The sequence below is a fragment of the Leptosomus discolor genome, chromosome 4, assembly GCF_034619465.1.
Source record: "Leptosomus discolor isolate bLepDis1 chromosome 4, bLepDis1.hap2, whole genome shotgun sequence".
Lineage (NCBI taxonomy): Eukaryota > Metazoa > Chordata > Aves > Leptosomiformes > Leptosomidae > Leptosomus > Leptosomus discolor.
Window position 1 is genome coordinate 48,438,750 of NC_141394.1, and position 25,666 is coordinate 48,464,415.

Genomic DNA, 25,666 nt, shown 5'->3' on the forward strand with positions numbered 1-25,666 from the left:
CTGGGGGAGTGGAAATAAGCACACCAATTTGGCAAAAAGATCAGAAATTATTTCTTGTCTGAATACACTGACAAGGTCATCCAAAACAAGTACAGGGGCGTTCCCTCACCCTATATGGATACTTGGAGAGGATTCCAGTTTCTTGCTCAGTAATACTACAGAGGACTGGAACTCTTTTCAGCATGCAAATGCAGTTTTTGCATTCTAATGCACATACTGCCACTTACAAGGCAGCATAAGCTTCTTTCAGGAACCTTAACTCAGCACTTTGAGATATTAATTATACAAAACTTGTATCATTGAGTAGCAGCCATATTTTAAAATTGTTGGCATGGCAAAACTATTCCATCCAAATGGAAACTGATACAGAGCCTAGGAGAATTTAGTGAGCTCCTCTTGTTTAGAGAGTTCAGTCTAACAGCTCTAGTTCTGGAGCAATTAAGGATGTTCTCCTTAGCTCTTAAATTTCCCTGTTTTACATATGGATTGTTGATCTGTTATTGCTGGTCAGTTAAAGGTGAATGAATACTTTCTTCTAATTTCACATGAAGTTTGCAATCTCACAATTTAAGGAATAGAAATAGAAGAAAACTGCAAAAAATTGATAGAAAAAGAATTTAATTGACAACGTCACTCTGGAGAACTATAAGCATACATTTTAAATTGGGGAGCTAGTTTGCATACTACCCTTATAATTCTTACTGGGTGCAACAAAAAGCTTGTATTTAATGCATGTCCCTCTCTGCTGTCTCAGACAGAAAGAAATTGCATGTTTTGATTGAAAGCTCTTAGTAAAGAGAATACAGTAACTCTCTCCTGAATTGGCACTAACGGATCAATTTCTAAATTGTTAATCCATTATAGATTAGAAATTTGTATAATCATAATTCATAAACTGTTCATAAATGTACAGGTCCATACAACGGTATTAACAGCTATTACTAGTAGATGCCATACTAAGTACCTGTTCCACTTTTTCTAAGAACTACTGCAATTCTGCTATCAACTGTCTTGCTTCCAACATTCCTCCTCAAAAGCAATAAAGCAAATTAAGATGAAATAATATGAAAGAACCAAAGATGGAAAAAAATACAAATTTGTCCACTCAATATGATTGTGTTAATGTAAAAATATTCAGTAATTTAATTCAAACAATATAATATTCAATTGTATTTTGTAAATACAACCATGGAGTTTACATCAACTATATGTAAAAACTTTTCAGTCCTACAACTAGATTGCAGTTGAATCACTGACTTTTAAGTGAAAGAGCTCATTACTTGATCCCTAAAGCATTCATTTATTGTCCATCTTGCTTTTTCAGTCAAAACGTACCCAAATGCATCCAGTGAAATATAGAAACTAGCAACTACGAGTATTATGATAATTAAGTTTCAAAGTCTCTGACCTTGTTACAAGGTAATTATGAAATGTAAAAAGAAAAATACCTGAATAACTCACAAGCAAATAAAGCACACCCATAAGAAACAGTGGAATATTACTAAACTGCTTTCTATTATACATACCAGAAAAAACATTGTACATTGTGAGCTCCAAAGCACAAAACCCAGAACCTCTTTACTGTTCTATAATCTTTTGCTTTACATGAGCATTGCTAAAAGCGCAAATCTTTTCTGATCCTCAATGCAATAGCTCTAAGGTTAAGTGGTAAGATTAACCATAGAGTCCTAGGACACATGTTCTGAATAGCTATCAAATTCTGCCAACTCCTTCCATCTAAACATATGAAAACGTCTTGGAACTCTACTGTTTTGTCAATTACTTCTGCATTTAATTACAAGCTATTTTGCAAAAAGTTAAGCAGATACAAAGTAGTTATCATAACTTACATATTTCTCTACAGTTGTGTTCAGGTAGAACATTAAAGTTGTGCAATTAGTCTTTGCTCTAATTCTTTCCTGCAAATAATATTATGCTATCTACTTATATTCCACTTGGCCAGCTCATACGTACAGCAGGTCTTTCTTCATTACATGGAAACTAAAGAAAATGGTATTTAATTTGCTTTAATGAAAGGCCAGGTATATTTGAAAAGATTACAAAATGTCCTGAGATGTACTGTGTTACACAGCCTGCTTCAAAAAGCGAAACAGCATTTCTGCATGAAAGAAAAACTTTAAATAAGCTATTTTATAAATTATTTTCCTTTAAGTAAATTTTATAAATTACTTAAAATAAGAAAGATGTTTTTAAGTGCCAATGAAGATTTACTGAAGGGGATACTCAGAAACTGATCACTGTAAGAAGCACAAGACACTACTTCAGCTAGTAGCATTTTTGAGAAACAGATCAGTCAATCGATAAATCTTGTCATGAAAAGAAATACCTTCTTTCTGTGAAAGATTAACTATATCCTACATAGGTCCACCTAAAAATTCAGGATTATTGCACAAAGACACGGGTATCAGTTTGGAGCCTAAAAAACTCTAGAAATGAATTAGCTACTTCCAGAGAACAGAAAGCGGTATTTTACTTCACACAGGTGACATGTAGGTTATTACTATTTTATAATCTGTATTACTATTATGTGTAGGAGTTCTAGCTATGGACTGCAATACATAGTGTTAAATTCTACAGAGAGTCAGAGAAAGATGGAGCCTTGACCTAGAGAGCGGACAATAACATACTATCAGCTGAAATGCATTTTTAACATTCATCACATATTTTAAGAATTCCAACACTAGCCTTTCCTTGACTTGAACTGAACACCATTAGAGTCCTCAATTTGTCTTTGGGGCCGCACAGCAGCCCAAAGTAACAAACGTACCACACGCCTAACTCTTCCTCTGTCACTTTCAGTGTTACAATGGCATACAGTTACAGACTTGATTCATATTCCAGCCCTATCTCCCCTTTGGCTGGAAGGGAAACTTGAGGCCCTGTGAAGGTCTCCCGTCCTTTGACAAATACCTCACAGTGTGATAGCCTCACATGGCCCAACAAGGATAACATACCTGCATAAGCAAACAAGACCGGATTTGATCTCACTAATTCTAGTCAAACGTACTCTTCAGCCGAGTGCTATTTTAAATAATTGAGGGAGACAAAATACTGTGTTATAATTACAATAATAACTAGTGTATTTTAAAGAGATTTTTCAACTCCTTAACATCCCAATCCTAGTGAAAGCACTTTCACCCCAAATAAGATCTATTTAGGTTAAATGTATTTGATTTCTAATAGACAGAAGAGAGACTTGGGAGGTTACGAACCTGATAACCTCAGTCAAAACTCATCTTGATCACTACGTTTGCACCTACTGCAGACTGACAGTTTCAAACCAAACATGTACAGGAAAAACAAGACAGATTGTTAAGACTGCATGAAATCCAGTGTCCTGTATACATGAGCTAGCTATTTAATATTCATTGAACATATTTGTGTGCACTCTGGGAACACAACAGAAACCAGCCAAAGAGGTTTCCCTTCTCTTCTGCCCACATCTTCCCCTCCTCTCTCTGTTATGTCTATCTAGCACTACAATTTTAACAGTAATAGACACCAATGTATTTATTTATCTATCCCTGTGATTTTAACTGTATTTAAAACAAAACTCCTGCTGAACGTAAATCAGAGGGAGATTCTTCTCTTTTCAGTGCTTGTATGCTGAAATATAATTATTAATTATAATTATTTCAATTTGTGGGTTTGTTGGTGGGTTTTTTTGTTGGTGTTTTTTTTTTTTCCCCCTCCTTTTAACACAGAGCTGAGGAGGACTTTGGACCACACTCCTTGCTTCTACAGTATGCATGCTACAACACAGGCAGGTAAGAAACTCTTGACAGAAAATCTTTACTAGCTTTCTATTAAGCGTTCCTTACCACTTCACTATCTAGTGTGTTGAGCTCCCTCAAGCTCCGCTTCTAACATAAACGATGTGGAAAACGCCGAAAACTACAAACTCTGTCTGAAGACAAGTCACAATCTCCTGCTGCCCTATTTTTTCTGTCCATTAAATAGAAATAAAGATGTTTCTTATCTCACAACTTATGAAAGGAAGGCATTCAAGCATCTTTTTTAAAACAAAGTTTGGAAAACGCTGCATAATGATACAGAAGCCAGAGAGGAGTAGGACAGGACCAGAAGAAAGAGGAGAAGAAAATAAGCTACATGAAAAAATAACAAAATAGCAACCAGAAATAGTAGGCCAACTGCACAGTAAAGACTAATGAATGTAGATAGTTTACGCTCACTGGCAATTTGAGCACTGCAGTCATTCAGCTCTTTCCACCTAACTCACAAGCAATTTTACTCCCATTTTTATCAGTATCACTGATTGAGACAAGAAATATCAAAGAAGCAGGTAAACAGTACTTTTTGAAAACAGAAAGGGCGAGAAAGTAGATAGAAGAGCGGAAATTTTTTCCTTTCGCATCATGTGGAAGCAGATAAAGACAAATAGAAATAAAGCGCACACAGAGTTTCTGCATTCATTCTAGAAGACTTTGCATTTGAATTTTTCTTGGTTTACTTCCTAAGCTGCATTTGTTCTAAACCAAATACTTCTGTAAATATAGTATTTAGATACAGGCTTTAACTATGCTAAAGATCTTCTGTTTCTATAGCTATCTCATATGCCCCTCTCAGCAATGTCTTCACAAGCAGATGCAGCACATGCTGACAAAGAAGTTATTGTCAGAAATAACTCAAACAACATACCTGTGTTTGCACTCAGAGCTCTGCTAACACAATAACTACAGCTGATACAGCACGCAAGTCTTTCACACCCTTAGCTGAAACAACTATGAAAGAGAGTGAAGGCCGTAGGGTCAACCCAGCCTTCAAAACATACTTTTCATCCAATTTTTGCTCCTTTAAATCCCCTGAAAGTCCCTCCATGAATGAGCAAGAGCTAATGAATAATGCTTCTACTGCTCCCTTCTACTTACTGTGTTTGTTACAGATTAAAGTCACTCTCTACACTTCTACAGCATCTCTAGTCTAAAAATCTCCAGATTTTGAGAAGAAATTTCTGGCTGAGTGAATCAGAAGCATCTCCTGTAATTTGTGTGGTGAAATAGTACCTAAATGAAACGTATGAAAAGCTAAGTTGTGTCCAACCCAGCAAAATACTACTTACTTAAAACCAAACTCTTCTTTACCGTTAAGAAAGATCTGTGGAAAAAAACATCCAGCTTATGTACTATTTTCTCTACTTTCATTCAGAAGCAAGGGATGGTAGGCAACCTTTACACTGTTTTCAAAATCACTGTGTAGCTTCAGTTAAAATGGATTATTTTCTTTATTTCCTGTTTCCTGCCCTACACACATTTCAGTATTTGTAATTCACAGTTAGTAAAAGGTCATTTGGTTCTTGTATTTGTACCATTAAAACCTCAGTATGTTTTTCCTGGTTTCCAAACGACCACTGAACTCAGACTCTTTCTTTTCATTATGTAAAAACTACACCTCCAAATTATCTTTCAGATTTTGTATTTCTTACAATAGCAACAGTTACGTACAAAGATAGTCCCTTTTGACTGCGGGACAAGCGAGTTTACAGTTAATAAATGGCTTGCGTCTCTTACACTAGCACTACCTGGGGGAAAACAAAAAAAGAGCCCAACGAAAAACCTATGCGTGAAACTGCTAAAAACACCTTGGATGAAACTAAGCTAAAATACGTGTATTTACTGTGTATTTACTGCATTACAAAAGCAAATAGGTATTGACCAGCCTCAAGTGGAGCTACTCTGAAATAAACTTTCCCAAAATAAGCACGATGTGGATATCAAGTACTTTGAACCGCTTTGCTCTCAAATCCTCTTCTTGTTTGTATAATTTACTAATATTGACACAGCCCAAGATACCAGGTTAACTCTAACTATTGTGAAAGCACGGTTACAATGTGAAGCCAAAGATCTTGATTTTGCCTGGTTTATGCATTTATGCAAATATGTTGATTCATTCATACGTAAAATAAAACAGCGTATTGTACTTACCAGTTTTGGGGTTTATTGCAAAGAATCCCTGTGGATTTCCACTTGTAATCTTGTAGGTTAATTTTTCACTTGAGCTAGAATCTGGATCAAACGCCTCAATCTGAATGACAGATACATCTTTAGGTGAGTTTTCCATGACCTCTGGGTAATAAACTGGTTCTGTGGTCTGAGGGGCATTATCATTAACATCCCCAACTTCTATGTAGATTTCAATGAAAGACGATAAAGGCACAACGCCTTGGTCCGTTGCATAAACAGTTAACCAGTAATACGAAGTAGTCTCACGATCCAGGTGATCTGCAGTCTCAATAATACCTGTTTAATAGGAAGAAAGATAAAAAGAAAATGCTCAGTAAGTATGTAGAAGTGTGTAAAAACAGAGTAAGCAACAGGCTTAAAGAAATGAATAAATAAAAATGAATGCGAGTTCAAAATACCTGATGTTGACTGTACAATCTGTGTTAGTATACACAAACATATTGACGCTAATCTGAAGCCAGAAAAAATAAAGTTACTACAACAGTTTTCAGCAATTATGCATTACAGATATTAAAACAATATATTACTTAATTTCCTTTCCAACATCCTTTGAGATTTATCAGATCCATTAGCACTATTCATAAAAGCTATTTTGCCTAAAAGATTAAATATAATGAGTAATTCACAGTCTTTTGGGACTTGAATGACCCTCTTTACTCATCACCAATTATAGTAAATTTTATACCATATTAAACTATCCGATTTAGATGCCAAACTCTTGAACTGTTTACCATCAGTCATATTAATGAGCAGCTACTTAAATGTGAAACATTCTCATCTATGTGTTCAAATGAATTATTTAACTGAATTTTCTTAATGTGCTTATTTGGCTTCACACAGAAAAGAAAACAAAAGTTATACCTGAAGCTAACCTTTGTAGCATTAGGACCAATGAATGGCTGCCATTACTCTGGCAATGGAAAGCAGCACTTAGCTCAGTTTTACACACATAAAATGAATTACCATTTAAGGAACCGCTACACAGTTTACAAACTCAATAAAAATCTGTCCGCTGAGTACACAGGAGCTTGTCTGAGCCAGAACTAAAGAAAGAATGAGGAACTCAAGTTTTCATCCACTGTGAAGGCAATACAAAGATCTATTTTTATAAGCAGTTTACTTTACAAGTACAGTCATAATACAGTGTCAAAAGGATAAGTGACATGGTGTAACCTATATGATGGGGGGAAGAATATTAAGCAGATTCATGAAGCCATGGCACAACAAAACTTTGCACTTTCCTTTTCCTGATCCAGTCGCTCTTACAGGTTGTCTGATTTGAGATATTTTCTAAACAGAACTTAAAATGAATCTGGTACATACCAGGGTGAGGGATAGAGCAAGCCCTTGCAACATTTCTGTAGAAATCTTGGAGGCCTTTGTCATAGCTCTTGCTGTTTGTTACACCAACACACACCAGGCCTATTGGGGATTGGAGCCAAGAAGAGTCAAACTACCACCACGACAGACAGTTTTGGAGTCTGCGTACAGCCACATAACGTGACTATGCGTGATGTGGCTCTTCTCCTGAGCTCATTTACTCCACACATCATATATATATATATATATATATATATATATATATATATATATATATACACACACACATATACATATATACACACACCATCAGCAAAATAGGACCTCAATAAAACTACCCCACCGTGCTTTTACAGGAGTACTTCAGGGAAGGAATAAACTCTAAGCATCATTTCCTTCACACATTCCAAAGTCCAGAGGCTTTTTTTTTTTTTTGAATGCATTATACCACCTGAGCAAAATGAGATAAATATTGAAGAATTACTCATTATTCATTACTTCCTTTGCCTTGTGGGAAGGTGCATAAAAGTCTAATGATGATCATTCGAAATTTTAAGATGTCAGTAAGATCACTTCAGAAGGGCTGGAGGGGATAGCATCTAATGCTTAGTCCTGCAAAATACCCATATATAGCATTTCAAGCAACACAGCACTTCAGAACTACCACCAGATGTCAGTGTGGAAATTGGTTTTATATAGCATCAAAGGCTTCAGAACTGGGATAAAAAGGAGGGGCACCACAATTTAAAAATATACATGCATCACACACAGTCTATAAAAGTTTTCTTGAAAGTAAACTAGTGGGTTTATAATTTTTTTTTTTTTTTTTTCAGGGAAACATCATGAAAAACTAAGCCACGGTACTAATTTTAAGGATACTGGTATTTTAAGTTTACAGTCTCTTCATCTCAGTATTTTTACTTTGTTTGATGGCAGTTTTATTGTTACTATTAAAAAAAAAAAATCCTATGTAGTCACTGGATTTGCACTGTGGTTACCTGCATAGTTTCTGATTGTTAATGGTCATAAATTTGCTCTTAAAAATGGACACACAGCCTTGAGGACCCAGTTACCTGGATCCTATTTCCATAACTCCTTCACGCTATACCTTTTGCACCTCTCTGCTTCAGCCAGGAGACTTGCTTGGGAGTAAATATACATGTTAATTACTGTGGTCTCACTTCTAAACCTAAATGCTGGATGTGGCATGCAAGCACTTCATCTTAAGCCTGGGTAGACTCCATGTATGCCTTGGAAAATTTTGTAAAACCTTCATGTCCTACCAAGCACAAGACTAGAGTGTATTACTTCCCTTTTAGCAAGGCTTCCAGCAATGCTGCTCTGTTGCTTGTGATCTGTGCAGAACACAGTGGGCAGGCTTATGTGCTGAATTGATCAACTGTTATCACTTTACACCTGTCCTGCCTTCTTAACAGTAGCTACATCAGAAGTGGCAGATAAATTTTAAGATAGCCTTGCCTGATGTTAAAGAAACATAAAGAGAGACTCGTGGTAATGGAGCTCTCCTCCGGCAATCTGCTCACCCGGCATTTACAAATTCTGCCACCTTAGTTATCAAAGCTTACCTCAAGGAAAATGAAGACTGAAGGTATTTTGTTTTTGTGGACTATGAGTTCTCAAGTGTCCATTCTCTTAAATCACATAGTTCACAAGGGACAAAGGGGAAAAAAGTACCAGACCAGAAAAAAACCCAGTAACAACAGTATCTCAAAAAGAAATATGTAAAAAGATTATAGGGATAGTGATTAACAATACAATACAGCACACGTGGGCAGCTTTATTTTTTGGCTAAGTTTTAGTTCCAAATTAGATTTGCATATACGACGTTATTTCCGTATATTTTACACTGACTTTTGCAGAAATGTTCAATGAAAGGCTTGTAATCTGTCTGATCATCTGACCACTGAACACATCATGTAACACAGATGTTTACCCAACAGCGTAGCTCTGGTTTTCAGAATATTTCCAGTTTTCTACAGGGTCGCCCACACTCTAAGTGTGCATTAGCCAAAGTAACATGAAATCTCATGCACTAAAATTATTTTTCCATTCTTCTGATGTTTCTCACCCAACAGATCCTGAATTGTTGGGTGAACAATTTTTCTGCACGTGCTGTTTATAATTCTAAACTGAAATAGAAAGCATCTAGGAAAATTATTTTATAATCAGTCAGATATGCAAAAATTTCTACATAACTTTTTAACACTAATCAACAAATCAGTTCTTGAATGCACATTTCCTAGAGGCATAAAGGGTACTTAGAAAAACCTCCATGTACTCCCCTTACAGTTACAAATAGATGGAACAGACAGCTATGTATGCAAGTTGGAAAACTTATTAGAGACGGACATCACACATAAGTGGATTACTTTGACAATATCAGAAATGAAAACTCAAAATAACATTCCTCCAGCACAAAAGCCATGCAAGAGGGGAAAAGGAAAACAGGGAGCAAAAATTTCCCTTCAGCCCTCACACACTGACAGGAGTGGAGGAGAGGCCACCACACCTAGTTCTCCTTCATCAATCAAAGCCGCAGGCACAGCAAGGGAAGGGACAACTGGTCTATTAACGTGATTCAGCTTTCTTCCTGTTGTTTCCACCCAACAATAAAATGGAACAGATCCTGATCCAGTACACATGCCTGGGGGTGGGAGAAAGCTCTGACTACCAAAACATGAATTTCTTCTGGTTCTGCACCAGCACTTATGTCACAAAACACTATCAACACTAAATGCACACAACTCCATGGAGTACTTGGGTTTTTTTCCTCTTTTAACATTACTGATCTTACATCAGTAATTACAAAACACCATCCTTTTCTCATTACTCTAGTCGAAATTGCTCCTGCTTCTGCAAGTTGAACACTAAATCTTTCCCAGTTTTGCCTATGAGAGCACTAATAGCTTCATCTTTAATTTCTATGGAACAATAATAAATATAAATGCATGTAAACTTCAGTAGTCTACTATACCTTCTAAAAACCGCAAGCCCAAAGAGGAATTTAACTAAGACAAAGTTCGGGTGTTCTTTTTAAAACAAAGATAACTACCAAATCACAGATCTAGAACCAGTCCTTAAAGTATCATTGGCTGGCATGCCAACTTTCTGCTTTTGCAGACTGTAGTGGTCTATTTCACATATTAGGGCAGCATAATAATGTATGCTGTCTGAAAGCCAACACTTGCTGAGTTCATAAATCCACTGGCTTCTAGTTCTAGTGGTTCTCAAGACAGCAGAGAGAAAAATGGTGGGAATTCATATATCAAAGAGAAGTAATAAAACAATCTATGTAAGAGTTATTTTGTTTTAATCTTGCAATCGGCTAGATCCATTAAGCACAAGTAAAACATTGATCAGTAACATCAGTTTCAACAGCGTATTTTGGCTCCTAGAAAGTATCTTCACTTTTTTTCTTCAAGTGCTGCAAAGCACCTTTAGGGAGTACAGCTTAAGTACGTCTATTATATCTTCAATGCTCCATCTCTGCTCTAACTCTTCTCCCATTCACAGAAAAATCTTTAATCAGCAAACATCCCATCCATTTTCTATGTTGAGGCAATTTAGTAATTTTAACTTTTACAAACCATTTGCTTTTTATGTAGCATGACAAGTAGAGAAATCTTCCACACAGAACCACTAAAGAATCTTCAGCATGTATGGTAATCCCAAAGACTTGTAAATATTATTGTTCAAAAAACGCAGTGAAGTGAGGATTCCAAAAACATTTTCCACTCGGCTGGATATGCAATCTTGAAGCCTTTCAGGTGGTCAGGATACAAAGGAATTCAGTCACTAGCCACCAGAGGGGAGTACAAATGAGCTCTGATGAAATGTTTCTCAGTCATCTGCAAGAGGACATCAGAGCTGATTTTACAATATTCATATGTCTGAAAACTTAAGACTAGCTATTGTTCCCACTTGATACAATAGGACTTTTCTATCAATTTCATTAAAAGAAGGCAAAAGTTGTAAGTGAATACCATAAAATAGAATTTGGAGAGAATTCAGTATGGAGGAACAGGCTGGTTTATGAATACAGCAACTGAGGAAAAAAATCAGAATGTTAACCCCACTCTCGACAAGGACTAATATAACTTCCAATTTAAATCCCACAACCCAAATCACTACAACCAAAGTCACTCTTAAAACAAAAATAAACATATAAATCCACCTCAAATCTGACAGTCTTACATATGCCAATTCTATCTAATTAACAAATGCTCAAACTATAATACTCTCAATTCCCAGGGATGATCCTCCTTAAGTGTGCTTATCCATGAGAACTCTCATTAACAATATTAATGATTCTGTAATGGAAATCAAAACCTGCAATCATTTCTCAGCAAAGCATGAAAATGCAGTTTAGCAGAATTTGCCCTGGGAGTGACGTTTGAAACAAACTAAGAGAAATCCCTGGCCTGGAACATGATGCTTGAAATCTGATTACAAACTTAATTAATCTAAATTCTAATAAGCTGCGCAAATCAAAATGCTTCTTCAGCTGCTTTAAAAGCCATCTCTGGGGGAAAAAAGCCAGTATTTTAAGAACTGCATGAACAAAGGTTTTGATCAAATATGACCTTCAGTGAACAATCAATCCAAACTAAAGTTTGAGTGGATTAAGCCTGTTATAAACACAGAGGCATGCTGTCTGTCAATGGCACTAGTCTGTCAACACACCAACAGACTGCAACTTTGTCTTGAATTCTAAGCAAATGGTAAATCACTGCAGTGTAAACTATTACTAATGTCTGCCCAATCTTTTGAATTAAAAATAAAATTGGGGGAAATGCTCAGCACATACTGCAGTTTACAACTTGAACCTCTGCTACCTCTAGATAGGCTGCATGTATTTTCCACAAAGTTATTAATATTTATGAAATTAGCTTTTTCTGTGGACAAGGTCCAAATAACCCCAACTCCCAGAAATTTATAGTTTTTCTGGCCAAATTTCTGCTTTACATTTTGTGAAACTTTGCTTAGTTGTTGTTAAAACAAAGAATCACATCAGCCTCATTGATTAATGGATTATTTCGTTTTGATTTTAAGTTAAATCTTATGAAATACAGTACTATCCATACTTTGGCTTTTACCATTATGCAATTCAGAACAGTTTTCATATTGTTACCAAGATCTCCACACTTGCACAACCAGAGTAGGGCAAAAAACCCACCAAAAACATTTTACAAAGCTGGTATTTTCTATTTTAATTAACTTTTGATTTCTGCTCAGGTCATCTTATTCAAAACAGCGTCTGTTCTAAGCCATACTTTGCCTTTTGGTGCAAGCTAGTGACAGCGCAGTTCTTCAACACTACCCAGATTGAACGCAGATGACTTCCTCAGCAGACTTGTTCCTATTCATCTCTTATATGTTCTATCTTTGCCTTTTCTGCAATACTCCTCTCTTTCTTAGATTACTACCTGCCACGGCATGATAAGCATTTTCCTGAGCTGTATAAATACAGAGGCTATAGCTGAGCTGACAGGATTAAAAAAAAAAAAAAACACCAAAAACCACACACAAAAAAAAAAAAACCAGGAAAGAACATCTGGCACAGAAGACGAGGCAGTGCTTGTCTGCTTCTCAGCAGTCCCCAGAGGCCTCAGAGGAACACATCCATACTCTTTCGTCCTCCTTTTCCCCTTGAGTAACTTCTAGAGGCACAGTCAAATCAGGACAGTTGGCAAGTGCAATCCTGTGTGTTATGCATGGGGTTTTTTTGTGGTTTTTTTTCTCTATCTTATGCTCCCTGTCAGACATAGTAAGAGTTAGCAAGGTGACTTGGAAAAAAAAAGCAAATTTATTAATAGTTATGGCACCGAACTTCACAAGATAAAACAGACTACAGCAGACTGGAGTGCACAATTTACAAGTACTACACTCATTTGCAGTACTCGGTATAAATTGTGATTCTATTATTAATTGTGACCAGTGTCATAGCTCAGATTCTTTCCATTTTTAGAGCAATTAAAAAAAAAATCCTCCAACCAATTCATCTGCATTTCTGTTAACTACTTATTAACATCTTTCTGACAACTTCTGGCCACCACTGTGGTCTGACATTGGGAAATGCCTTGAAGGAGCAGACAAGTATAAGCACAACCCTACATGCTATAAAGGGTTCTATGAAGTGAAGGTTTTGAAACCCAAAGAAGAAGAAATTCATTCTTTCACTGAGGCTTCTGTGCTACTGTAGCTCAGGTCTCTACCAAGCTCCGGTGTGTAAGAGACAACTGAGCCTTAAGCCTACAGTTCTTCTAAAACAGCATCCAACGCTAATGTCAACAAAATTTAATATTAATTTAATCAGTTAATTAATAACCACGTGGTAAAACCAAAACAAAGGCAGCAGAATATCACACCAATCTATTCTACACAAACCAACTATCCTTAAGCACTGAAGATTTCACGTATGTCCTGCCACAGAGACAAGGAACTATCCAGCACTTAAAATGTCAGCTGAAAAGACCAAAGTCTCCCATCCTGTGAACTCCTTGAAACAATCTCCTTCTAAAGAAGGAATGGAATGAGATTCCTTTTGCAGAAGTGAAATGTCAGCTCGTCCACTCTATAAACAGGGCAGAATGCCAAGAGATGCACCGCACTCTAACTGTTGAAATACTAAAGACCTACGGCAGGCAGTGTGAACTTTCAAAAAGTATATACAATCTCTCTTTTAAGAGAAGTAGTATTTTCAATAAATAAACTGAGCTGGAAAAGTGCTAGCCTTCCTTACTTGTATCACATAAGCACTTTGAACAGGAAGCATTACGTGTTTACACCTCTATGGAACAAAGTGCAACAGCCACCCAGAGAAATATGATTTGCTCTTCAACTGCATAGCAATTTAAAGTTTATCACTGGCAACGTGAGCTACTCACGTATCAGACTTCTTGCATCTGAAGACTCACACAGACTAAACTATACTGTTTCAGAATATAAATAATCCTTGGCTGCAGCCCTGAAGGAGAGCAGAAAGTTTTAACAACTATTGCTTGCCTTTGAATCACACATGAACAAGAGGTGTTCACTGCTCTTCTCTCCCCTCTTCTCCAGGAGCCTTAATTAGGCACAGCTAGAAAGACTGTAATCTAGCAACAAACTATTGATAGTGTGTCTTGCATAACTCATGAAGAATTCAGATTTCTTGTCTGCAAACAAAGTCTGAGGAATATGAATGTGCATAACTAAAAATTCAATCTACTTTGAAATAGTTTCATTGTTTCTTTTTGACCACTGAATGATTCTTCTAATATGTCTGAGTAAAGCTGAATCTTAAATCAACACATTCTGATTTATTTTTTAAATAATTTGGTGGCTTTACATTTTACATGAATCCTGTTTAACTGTACTGCAATATTTTTAAAAGAAAAAAACCAAACAAAACCATACCCACAAAAACACAACCACCCTTGAAAAATCCTGCAACAAATTATGTTCGCAGGCTACAGAGTTAAGATTTTCACATGCACCCCAAAAGTCCTTAAATAATATCATCTAACATCTGTCATCAATATAAACATCCCTTCTAATAGTTATAGCTTGTCACATATATATATTTCACACATTTATGTCTTTATTCAGTAAGTTTCTTTATAGTGATCTTAATCCACATTTTTATATATGTAACATTTTTTTTCTTCTGGTAGAATCCCAGAAAACTGAATGAAATTTTATTTATAGCTCTTAGACAGCTGTATACACTTCAAGTTCTGTCTTGTGTACTACTACCTGAGAAATCATACTTAGACAGGATTGTTAAATGTAAAGCAACTCTTGTTACTGTTTCAAGGACAAATTGCTCAGTTTTCTAACAAAACAAGGCTTAGAAAGTTTCAAGTAACTGATCACTAGCAGCATCAGCACCATCAGGTGATGGAACTGTAGTGAATTTGCACAAGTTCTTTAACTGGTAAATGCCATTTCACTGTGCAGCTGCAAGACCTTCAAACATGTCAAATCCACCACTGCTTGCTCTCTTTCCAGGGACCAGTTATTGCAAGTTCTGGGAGGTGCAAGGGGAAGAATATCATTGCAGAGCATATGTGGTCTCTAGAGCACGTAGAACCCTTAACAGAGTATAGTAGCCATCATCATCAGAACAGATCTGAGATTTTAACTGAACAAAACCAAACAGAATGAAGTAAAACTTCAATCATAATGAAACGATGACCTGTTTTATGGCTCAAATTTAACTTCACTGAACTGTCTAGATGTGATGAAATATTTAGCCAAATCCAGTTTTGTACCAATATCTTAAGTAAAGCTGACATGAGTATAAGTTTTAAAAAACTCCCAAATTCTGTTAAATAACCTACTCTATTTGAAATTAAACGATTTCTGCGTATGACACTAATGGAATGACAGAGAGAGTAGCTGGTGAAACAATCGGACACTATCTGTGTCCAGTCAAACCTAGCAGATTCACTTTTGTAAATGCATAGAAGTTACCAATGCATTCATAGCGAAATATGTTTTTGGGGCAAAACCTTTGCATGTGCTCAATCCAGATCTTGACATAAAATTTAAAACAGAGAACAGTTTATGCATCACTTCTGCGCTATAAGCAGATGACAGAATTTGAATTGTGTTCAAGCAGAGGGAGAGAAAGCGGCACTATTGATCTCCGCTACACATGCAGCTCCTAAACAAAGTAGATATATTTGAAGAAATACAGAATGTTTAACAGAGCAGCTATCACTTAAATAAGCATCTAGAGATAGTATGAAGACCTAGAAGCAAAGACGTGCATAGTTAAAGCTCTGCACCAAACACAAACTTTTACACTATTTTAAACATTGAGAAAATGGGGTTTACGCATCTAGTTAAATACATAAAGTAGAACAAAACACGGGCCAAAAGAAAGAATTGTAAATAATTAGACTCAGTAACATTTTGGCTTCCAGTTCCTGCCACATTTCTTTCTCATCATTTCTACAAAAACAAGTCAAATGAATGGAAACCACAGTGTTTAGACCTTTTATAAAAGAAAAAAGTTCTGAAAACATGTTATTAAAATTGTCTACATAAAAGATTATGCCCAGAAATTATGATTCAGTACTAGGTAGTCTGGGCTAAACTTAATAAATCTGCCAAGGTCCACAAAGATTGTGAACTTGCTTTCAGGAAGCTGGGGGGTGGCGAGGGAAAATTTTCGCAATTAGAAGATCCCTGACGGGTTTGCCTCAGAACTCAACTGATTACTTCCAGTTCAGAAAATCTTTTGGGACAATGGCAGACAGCTCCCATTGTCAGCCTCATTTACGGTTATTTTAATAGCTCCAGCTTATTTCTGTCAGCTAGGCTGCTTGTATGTCAAGATTTTGGACAGGCAATATAATTGCTATACAGAGGAACAGTACCATGTTGCTAAAGCTCGATATGGAGAGACATAAAAACCCCCTGATGAGTACACATTAGGGAAATGAAATGTTAACTCCTATGCCAATAGGAAAAATTATTGTAATACAACCACGTATGATCTACGTTTCTTTGAAGAGAGAGCAAGTAAAGCAAGCTTTGCTGCTAACATGAGCAGTCATTCATGATTTGAGAGAAAGCATGCTGAAAGAAAATGACTGCACTACTACATCAGCATTGCAGTGTGTTTATAAAATATTAGTGAAAATGGAACAAACTGCCAGTAGATTCTGGGCCAAGTGTGCGGGCTCTCAGCACCCAGAAAAGCAGCTAATCTTACTGAGTTACATGAGCAGGATATGACACAAATCATTGCTCCAGTCACCCATCCCCTTACTCAGGACAGAATTTTGTCTTCAAATAAAAACACAGCTGGTTTCTATGTCCCACGAAATACAATTACACAGTATCATGAAACTACGTTTAAGCAAAAATACTTTGGGATAGTATTGTTACACTATTCAGTTACCTTTAAATCCTGCTCTCTTAGTACAACTTCATGACCAACAGAGAATTTCTACTGAAATGCAGGTAATTCAGGAACAAGCAAATGGGTCTACAGGTCTACTGTTCGTTTACTCACTAATGTCAAAGATAAAGAAGGACATTTATGTAATCAAATCTTTAGAATGTATGTGTACTTGCATGTACATAAGAAATGCAAAGGATGAATTTCTGTGTTGAAGTTTACACAAATTTCTTAAATGAACAAGTATATGCTCTTCAAAACTCTGGCTTGACCCTGCAAACTCACTCACTGTCAGTCTTTCTAGTACTAAGGAATTGTTGACAATGTGAGTGGTTATATTACCACTCTTAATAATCTAACTGGGAAATGTGGAGCCACTGGAGGTGAAATTCCTCTGCAAATGGCCCCAGGAATTTCAAGACTAACTGGAGTTGACAGATTAACCCAGGTCCCCCTTAGGCAGAAGAAGAGGCTACAAGGAAAATAATGAGACGCATGGGAAGCCAATTACCCACAAGAGCAACACATCTAATTGTACAGAAACTGCTTTGTTGATCCAGAAGGATCTAGTTGTTTAGACCTCTGCAAACTATTAAAATACCTGGACAGCTCTGCAACACATGCAGTCACTTTTTGGCTGTAAATCTCAAAGTTTAATGACCATATTAAAGAAGGAAAATAGTTCCATGTATCCCAAGAACCTTCTTCCTGCATACACAGCATTTCTCTCAGATTCCCTTTTTGGTTGCAGTTTGAACAATTGCAGCCTACCTTGTATTACTGCCACAAAAGTAACTTTGAAGGCCCAGCAAGTTCAACAGAGCAGTCCTACTCTTTAGTAAGAGGCAGTTACAGCTGTGCTCCACAGCAACACTGGCTCGTGACTAACCCACATGCAAAAAATTCCCATTTAGCATGTGCATGTTATTTATTCCCATTCACGTTTTGGACTGCTGCAATTTTGCCTCAAGCTTTCGGTCTCACGACTATTTCCAGTTGCAGAAACTGCCAGTTAACAATGACAGTTCCCAGACCAGCTCTGAGCAAGAAAAGATACTGATACCTACCAAAAGGCAAGTCGCGTGTTGAGGAATAGTGGAAATCAGGCTACTACTGCTGTTCATGTTACTGCACCAGGTAGCTATGTACACAATGGCATTTAATTACCGTCAACAGAAATACTGCTCCAAAGCAGATTTATGTGTACAAAGAAGAGCTGGTGTACCTGTGGGTGTGCAAGTTCCAGGAGAACAAAGCAAATCAACAAAGTCATGAGATCAAAGCATCTGGGATCCAGAGGCATCAAAAAACATTTTTGTCCTTGTTCTGACAAAATCAGATGTATTAACCTACAAAGTATCCATTTATTTATTCAGGCTTCATTTCTACTCATGTATCCATAGGGGATTCCGCATTGATCAGTACTTGTTATGTTAATTTCTTTTATTATTTGCGTTTGCATACGAATCAAAATAAATAAAAGGCGTACAAAAAAATGTTTCCAAACTTGTTTGTTTCCGAGTAGAAACTTCAGGACCAGAGTCACAAAGGCAAAGAATTCTGGGATTAAAAAAATATGTTCATTCTCTTTGGTTAAGATTACTGTATCAAGTAAATGATAAATCCTCAATTTGTAAGCAAATTCTTACATGTACACTGAAGAATCAATACTGAACATCTAAAAAGGAGACTTGCAACTAGAAAAAACTTATTAGATGTCAAGCATATTTATTTGTAACTGCCTTGGATGCTTGCTGGGAGATTGGTCCAGTCTTTTTCACATAAATAACGGATTAACTGCCTGCACAGTTTTAATCAACATTTTCTGGAAGAAAAAAATAATTACTAAAGGTAGCAGAAATTAAAGCAAGTTAACAATTTAAAAAAAAAATCTATAAATTTAGTTCACTGTATGTTTATCACTTAATAGCAGAACATTCAAATATTTGGATAAACAGACCACAGAATTTCTCTGTTAGAATTTCAATTGTAAACTTTTTCATTATTCCCCATGGAAACATTTTTTTGCTGAAGATAACTGCACCTTTAATAACAATTCAATAATGACAGAATGAGTGATGTGAATAACTGTCCACCAAACAAGAAATTTGGTCATCTCAGAGCCATGATAAAAGTAGATCAACTCTGTCTACACTAGTACACTCACTGTAAATGAAAGAACACTATGACACTGTAAGTAACTACTAGACCATTTCAGCACAAAATGTATTTTGCTCCTGAATCACTGAAGATTTTTCCCTTGTTCAAGAAATCCACAGAAATTGAATAGAGATGGAGTTGCACCAGGCAGGTGAACTCCTCAAATCTCTCTATCAGTGCATGACTGTTCTCAACAATATATTCTCAAATGCTGGCCATTCTTGGGTTTGACTAAAGTGAACAACTCAATTTCCACAGGATCTTTTGATCACCCCTGGAATCACAGATATAGCATGGCATACATTTCTTACTCAATTTCCTCCTATCAGCACCTGCTGGATTAATATTCACTCCAAATTTAATCCACATAATCTGCAATAATCTTGTTCTGACTATAATCATCACCCCCTCATCTTCTTATTAAACAATGCACATCAAAACTGACATGTCACTTGAGTCAATGACAACTTGACAACTCATCTTTCACTAACACTTTTTGAACCTTCTCACACTCTCCTCCCCTACTTTATCTTCCCTGACTGGAAGGATTCAAGTCAGTCCAAAATTTCACCACAAAATTTCACCATGGAGCATGAACATTTTTGAGCAAGCAAAAAGCTGTTTGAAAAGTCCAAGTTCTAAGATTTTGTTTGGTTGGTTTGTTTTTGTGGGTTTGGTTTTTTAAAATATTTGCAAGCACAGTTCTTGATCTCTGGGCTTCTGTACTTACTTAACACACAAGTTCCCATTCAGAAAGCTGATTAGGAATGGTGTGAAACAGTGGGGACTATAAACTGATTGATTTTTATTTTATCACTTTTTTTTTTTTTTTTGGAACCATGTTTACTCTTTATCCATACACAAATAATGCACTTCCTAAGAAGTTGCCATCTCTTCTTACACATCTCTTTTTACTTTAAAACAGTCTGGACAAACCCAGGCAACCCAAGATATTACTGTACCAGCTAGCAGCACAGGTATGGAAGCATATACATATAACCAGCTATCAAAGAGAAACATATAGGTCATCTTTCCATTTCTGATTAATCTGCTAATACCAGTACTGTAATATTCAAACTACCTTCAAAGTGCATTATGGTACCATATTCTCATGCAAAGACACAGTAAACTTTCCCTCCCTCCCCAAAGTAATTAACATTCCTTGCACAGGGAGCTGGACATTTGTTAATCATTAACTGTCTGTGTAATAAAGACAGGGAGAGAAACTGCTAGCTATTCCTCACAATGGTGCACCAAAAAAATCTTTAAGACAGAAGATTTAGTGAAAAGTTTAAGATTACTTACAATAACAAAAAACCCTGCTGTATTATGTCCAATATTTTGCTGAAAATATCTGCTTTTGTGAGTAAGACTTTCCATGTTCAAACCTACGTAATCAACTCAGGAATTTAATAAATTATAAACCAGCACTTTTAACTAAAGCAGGAAGAAAAAGGTATCTTTTAAAAAAAGATGAACTATGCTGTTAATCTCTTGAGTAGTAAAATAATACAGATGACCAGAATTGCAACACCAAATATAATAGAGGCATAACCAATGCACACATTCCAATCTTATCTAGAATCACTTTGATTCACTCTACCTTGCTTTCATTACAGGAAGGGCACAGCAAGGGCATTCCTCTCGGATCAAACAGAAAATTCCACAGACAGAAGTTTCCACATGTCTGATTCGTTGCAGATTAAACCCTTATCATTAGACAGCAATCTCTAATTTTCATAGAGACAGGATATACCCTGTCATGGTAAATCTACAGGCAGAGGTTCGTCGGGAGGGGCCAGGGGGATTTAAAAAAAAATTTAAAAATCTGTAGAATAGAGATGTATTCCCCATGAAAGAGCTATGCATGTCACCATCACAGCTTTGGAGAAATGAAGGGCACAAGGTACCAGCATTAAAGACCACATACATTAATTCCATTCGTACATTCCATCATAAGCTTCTCTGTACTGCATGTCTTTCAGGCTGAACCACCAAACTCCCTCTGTGCATAAATACAACCAGGACTACAAGTAACGCATATGAGGAGAAGTCTGTATTCATTTTTAACACATCATTCATTAATTTTGTATTAATTTTCAGCACATTATGTTACCAAAAATCTTCATTTCTTTACCCACATGACTGGAGAACTTCTGTAATGCTCATGTAGATTTACCAGTAACACTAAAATCAGAAGGCTATTCTGTTTACTATACTCCTCACATTTTTAATCTATTAATCTTTTAATCCTTAAAAGGATTGTACAAAACATGAATAAGCACACTATGATCAGCAACTTCAGAAACAAAATTCAGGAATTTGCATTTTTTAGTATATTGAAGGGGTTTCAGGCTTTTTGCACCAGCAAAATAAAAATGGCCTTTTGTGTATGCACCCAAATTGATTGATTCAAGAAAAATGCAGATTTTTGAAGCAATCCATGCCAGTGAGGATTATTCTAAGAAATAAATTGGGCAATAAACTAACGCAACTACTGGATTTTCTGTGTGTAACCTTCCCAGTCATATAGGCAGATACTCAGTCCTGGTATCAGCAACACCACGCTGACAAGTCTGCACAGACACAGAACTCTGAGTCAAAAGAACTATTAATGATCACTGCTACTGGTAGGTCAAGACAATTTATATCCACTAGCTCAGAAGTTTGCTCTTTAACCCCAATGCCTATCAAAACTATACAACTCTTTAAAAGAACCATAAATGTATTGATTTATCCTTGCTCACAAATAACTTAAAATGAAACAGAAGCAGCTATTAGAAGCACGGAGAGAACCCAAGGAGTTTGGGGAAACCTCCTTTCTGAATAAAGACACTATCTGTTGCAGTCCTGTTGCTAGCTTCTTTGGACACTTCTGTTTTCCTAAAAATCCCTCCTTGATGACACTGGAATGCTGGAGATACTCTGTTGAGCCACGTGGATACTGATGAATTGAAAATTCATTTTTGGTCATGTTCAGATGACCAGTGTAACCAAGTCACAAATGCAGTAAGAACGACACACACTACAAAATGGAACTGCAAATCATAGTTTCAGCAATGTCTGAAGTATTTTTAAATCCAAGTTCTAAAGCTGCAACTACTGCATGTTTTAAGTTGTGGAAGTTTGCCAAATACTCATGCAAGTTTGTCCTTTGTTAAATATGTCCAAATGCTGTAAGATTAAAGTTTAAAATCTTCAAAGAAAAGAATAAACATTATGCAATTATTTCAAGCTCCCCTCCTTTGACCTTAATATGTACTTCAAAAGCTAAGCAGATGCTTAGTAGGAAATAAATCCCCAACTCAACAGATGTACCAACAGCGATATGGCAAGATGCACCTTCCATAGCTTTTGGCAACCCTTCCCTTTCATTATTCCTCTGCTCACAAGCACTTTCCAAGTCAAAGAGAGGCCTAAGCAAGTTAATAGGCCCTTAATATGTACTCCACTGCCTGAATTGATTGCTGTTTATAAGGTAATTTTTGGGACTACATGTGGCTCAGCCTCAGTTCATCTCCTACAGAGACACAGCCCCCAGGCAGCTCTGTTTTCATCAGACCAAGTTGTAACCCAATCAACACCTTTCACAACAAAACAATCCCTTACTTTCAGCATCAGTGCAGAAGAGGAGGGGAGCCCCAGCTTTTGTATGCAATCTCTATTTGGCAGCTAAGGTGATGTTTTACTCAGCAGGATACCTAAGAAAACTCTTAAACTACTTTGGAAGACCCCCCTGCCAACAGCAAAACACAAGATGAATATGTTTGTCTAAAACTAATTTAGCTTCTTCCAGAGACACATTCTAAAAGCTACATTAACAACCTAATAGCACTTCACAGTTACCACCATCACAAATGCAAACCATGCAGTTTCCTTCTAATCTAAGAAAGAAAGGTAATCAGCTAGCTCCAGGCTGCTCAGGACCTTGGTCCAAACCCAGACCTCCTTAACCTCTGCCAAACTGAAACTCTGAACATTAGCTCTAAATGCCAGGCTTAGCTCTAGCGCATTTGATACCCCTGCAAAGAAAGAAGAATGCAACAGCATCATCCTGCAGGTTAACCCAGCAGCATCATCAGTTCCAGACCTTAGTCTGAACACAATCACACCCTGAGTACGGCAGTGCAAAGCTGCTAACTGTAGTCAAGGCCAGACGGTCCCTGACAGGTTAACCAGGTAACGCCTTCTGAACTTGAATACTTCTATGCACACAACTAAATTCATGTGTCAGGCAGCCAGGCTATCGGTACCAGCAATAAAGCAAAATAATGCATCCCCAAAAGTTAGTTATCTCCTAGGAAAAAGCCTTCTGGACTGTTTTTTTGGATAGCAGCAAATTCAGGACTTGTCCTCAGTCTAACTGATAGCGGGTCTCTGGCTCTTATCTTTATTTCTTCGAACAGACACAAATTGTGCTAAACTGGGTCTATACTTCTTGAAAAAAAGTTTTTAAATTTCGCCTAATACTAGAGGGGATCTAAAGATACAACAGTTATTCTTAGCAAGCTGCTGTTACAGCTATTTGTACTGTCTCATAGCAGAGAATCTATGTGCCAAACGCCTCATTTTTAAAACCATAACAAATTGGTGGAAAATACATTTTAGTTGCATGAAATTTTAAGCAAACGTTTTTTAAACTCAAATTATTAGTCAGTTTAGGCACAGTTATTTTTTAACATAACGAATTTTTTCTTGCACAATGGCCTGATGATCTCAGAGGTCTATTCCAACCTAATGATTCTATGATTCCAAGTTTGGCTTAATGCCACTGAAGAAAAATGCCGTAAAACCAGAACGAAACCATACAGATCTTCCTCAGTGTCAACTTCACTCTTATTTTCAACATCATACTGAAAACACTCAAACCCACTTGGTATCATTAACTAGAAACTAGAAAACAAGATAACCCATTCAAAAATACTCTGTACAATAAGTTTTAAAAATACCTGTAATCATCAAACATAAATATGCCTCTTCAATTTAAGTGTCCCATACAGATACAACTGTCTCTCCCATCTTGCAGACTAAGCTAGGACTTTAGCTCCGCTCCATGTATTGCATGCTTGACTATCATTGAAAATTCTGGTAGGGAAGAAAAGTCAGTAAAACATGGAAGAAATGCTTTAAAAAAGAGATTACTGTGTTTGGGTGGGCATGGTACTCTAAGTGGCTTCATACTTTATTGTCACAACAAAATCTTTCTTCTGGTGGGCCCTGGAGAAGTTTGGTAATGACTCTCCTGCAAAGGATTCACAAAACTGCTGGTGCTAGAGTTGAAATGGGTAGATCTTGTCTCCCAGTTACATCAATTCAAGCTGGTCTCATTCTGTTCAGCTTTCCCAATTCAATGTCAAAGGGAGGGAATGCCCAGGCACAGCAGAAAATAACCATGCCACTAGAAAAAACACCGAACGTATACCGGCATTAAAATATCTTTCCAGAGCAGTTAACTACCAAATTAATCTTCACTTCCCTCCCCCCCTTATTTTTAAATGTGGTATTATTTTTACTAAACTCTCCTCACAGAGAAAGCTAAGGGAATGACTATTTCTGCATCTCTGACCTAAGCTACTTCCTGTTTCCAGAATAAGAACAGCTATATATTTTTTTTATTATTTAGCAGAGATAAACTAGTATTTCTTGAACATGTTCCCATTTCTCAACAAAAACCAGAAAACCCCAACATACACTTTTATCCTGATACACACACAAAAATGCTTCTCAAACTCAGAAAGCGTTATTTGAATTCCTTTAAGAGCTTTAATTACACACTACTTAAACAAATACAAAATGTTTGCCCTTGTATTATTTTCCAAAGAAATAATGAGTTTAATAGTTTGCGTTTGAATTCCAGGTTTTGACCCGGAATCCTGTTCCGAATGTCAGTGTGGCAACTGATCAGTCAATTGCAGAATCCAGGTCCTTTGGTTAAGAAAAAACTCCTCTCTGCTGACTACAATTTAATTCAAATCTCCAGCGTATATATTAGACTCAGGTTCTAGGTCTCTTTACTGGTAACTTATGTGCTCATACAGTCCCTCATTTAAAAGACTAACCTTCCAAGTTAACATTCACAGGCTTAAGAACTTAACTGTACTTGGAGTTTCTAGAACATAGTAATCATTCTTTGGGGGTTTTGGGGGGGTTTTTGGTTGGTGGGTGGGTTTTTTTTGTTTTTTGTGGTGGTGGTTGTTTTTTTTGTTTGTTTGTTTTGTTTTGTTTTTGTTACAAACCACATCAGAATAACCTTAGAAATTCTTACTCT

General features: G+C 36.7%; 1 protein-coding gene across 5 annotated transcripts in view; it reads right to left on the reverse strand.

Moving 5' to 3' along the window:
- FAT1 (FAT atypical cadherin 1) overlaps positions 1-25,666 on the reverse strand; it is a 100,868-nt gene that overhangs the window by 64,979 nt on the left and 10,223 nt on the right. For all 5 annotated transcript variants that reach the window (XM_009960419.2, XM_009960420.2, XM_086464093.1 and 2 more), the window contains exon 2: positions 5,964-6,278. In XM_009960419.2, coding sequence (XP_009958721.2) covers positions 5,964-6,278 — 315 coding nt within the window. The remainder of the gene's footprint in view (positions 1-5,963; positions 6,279-25,666) is intronic.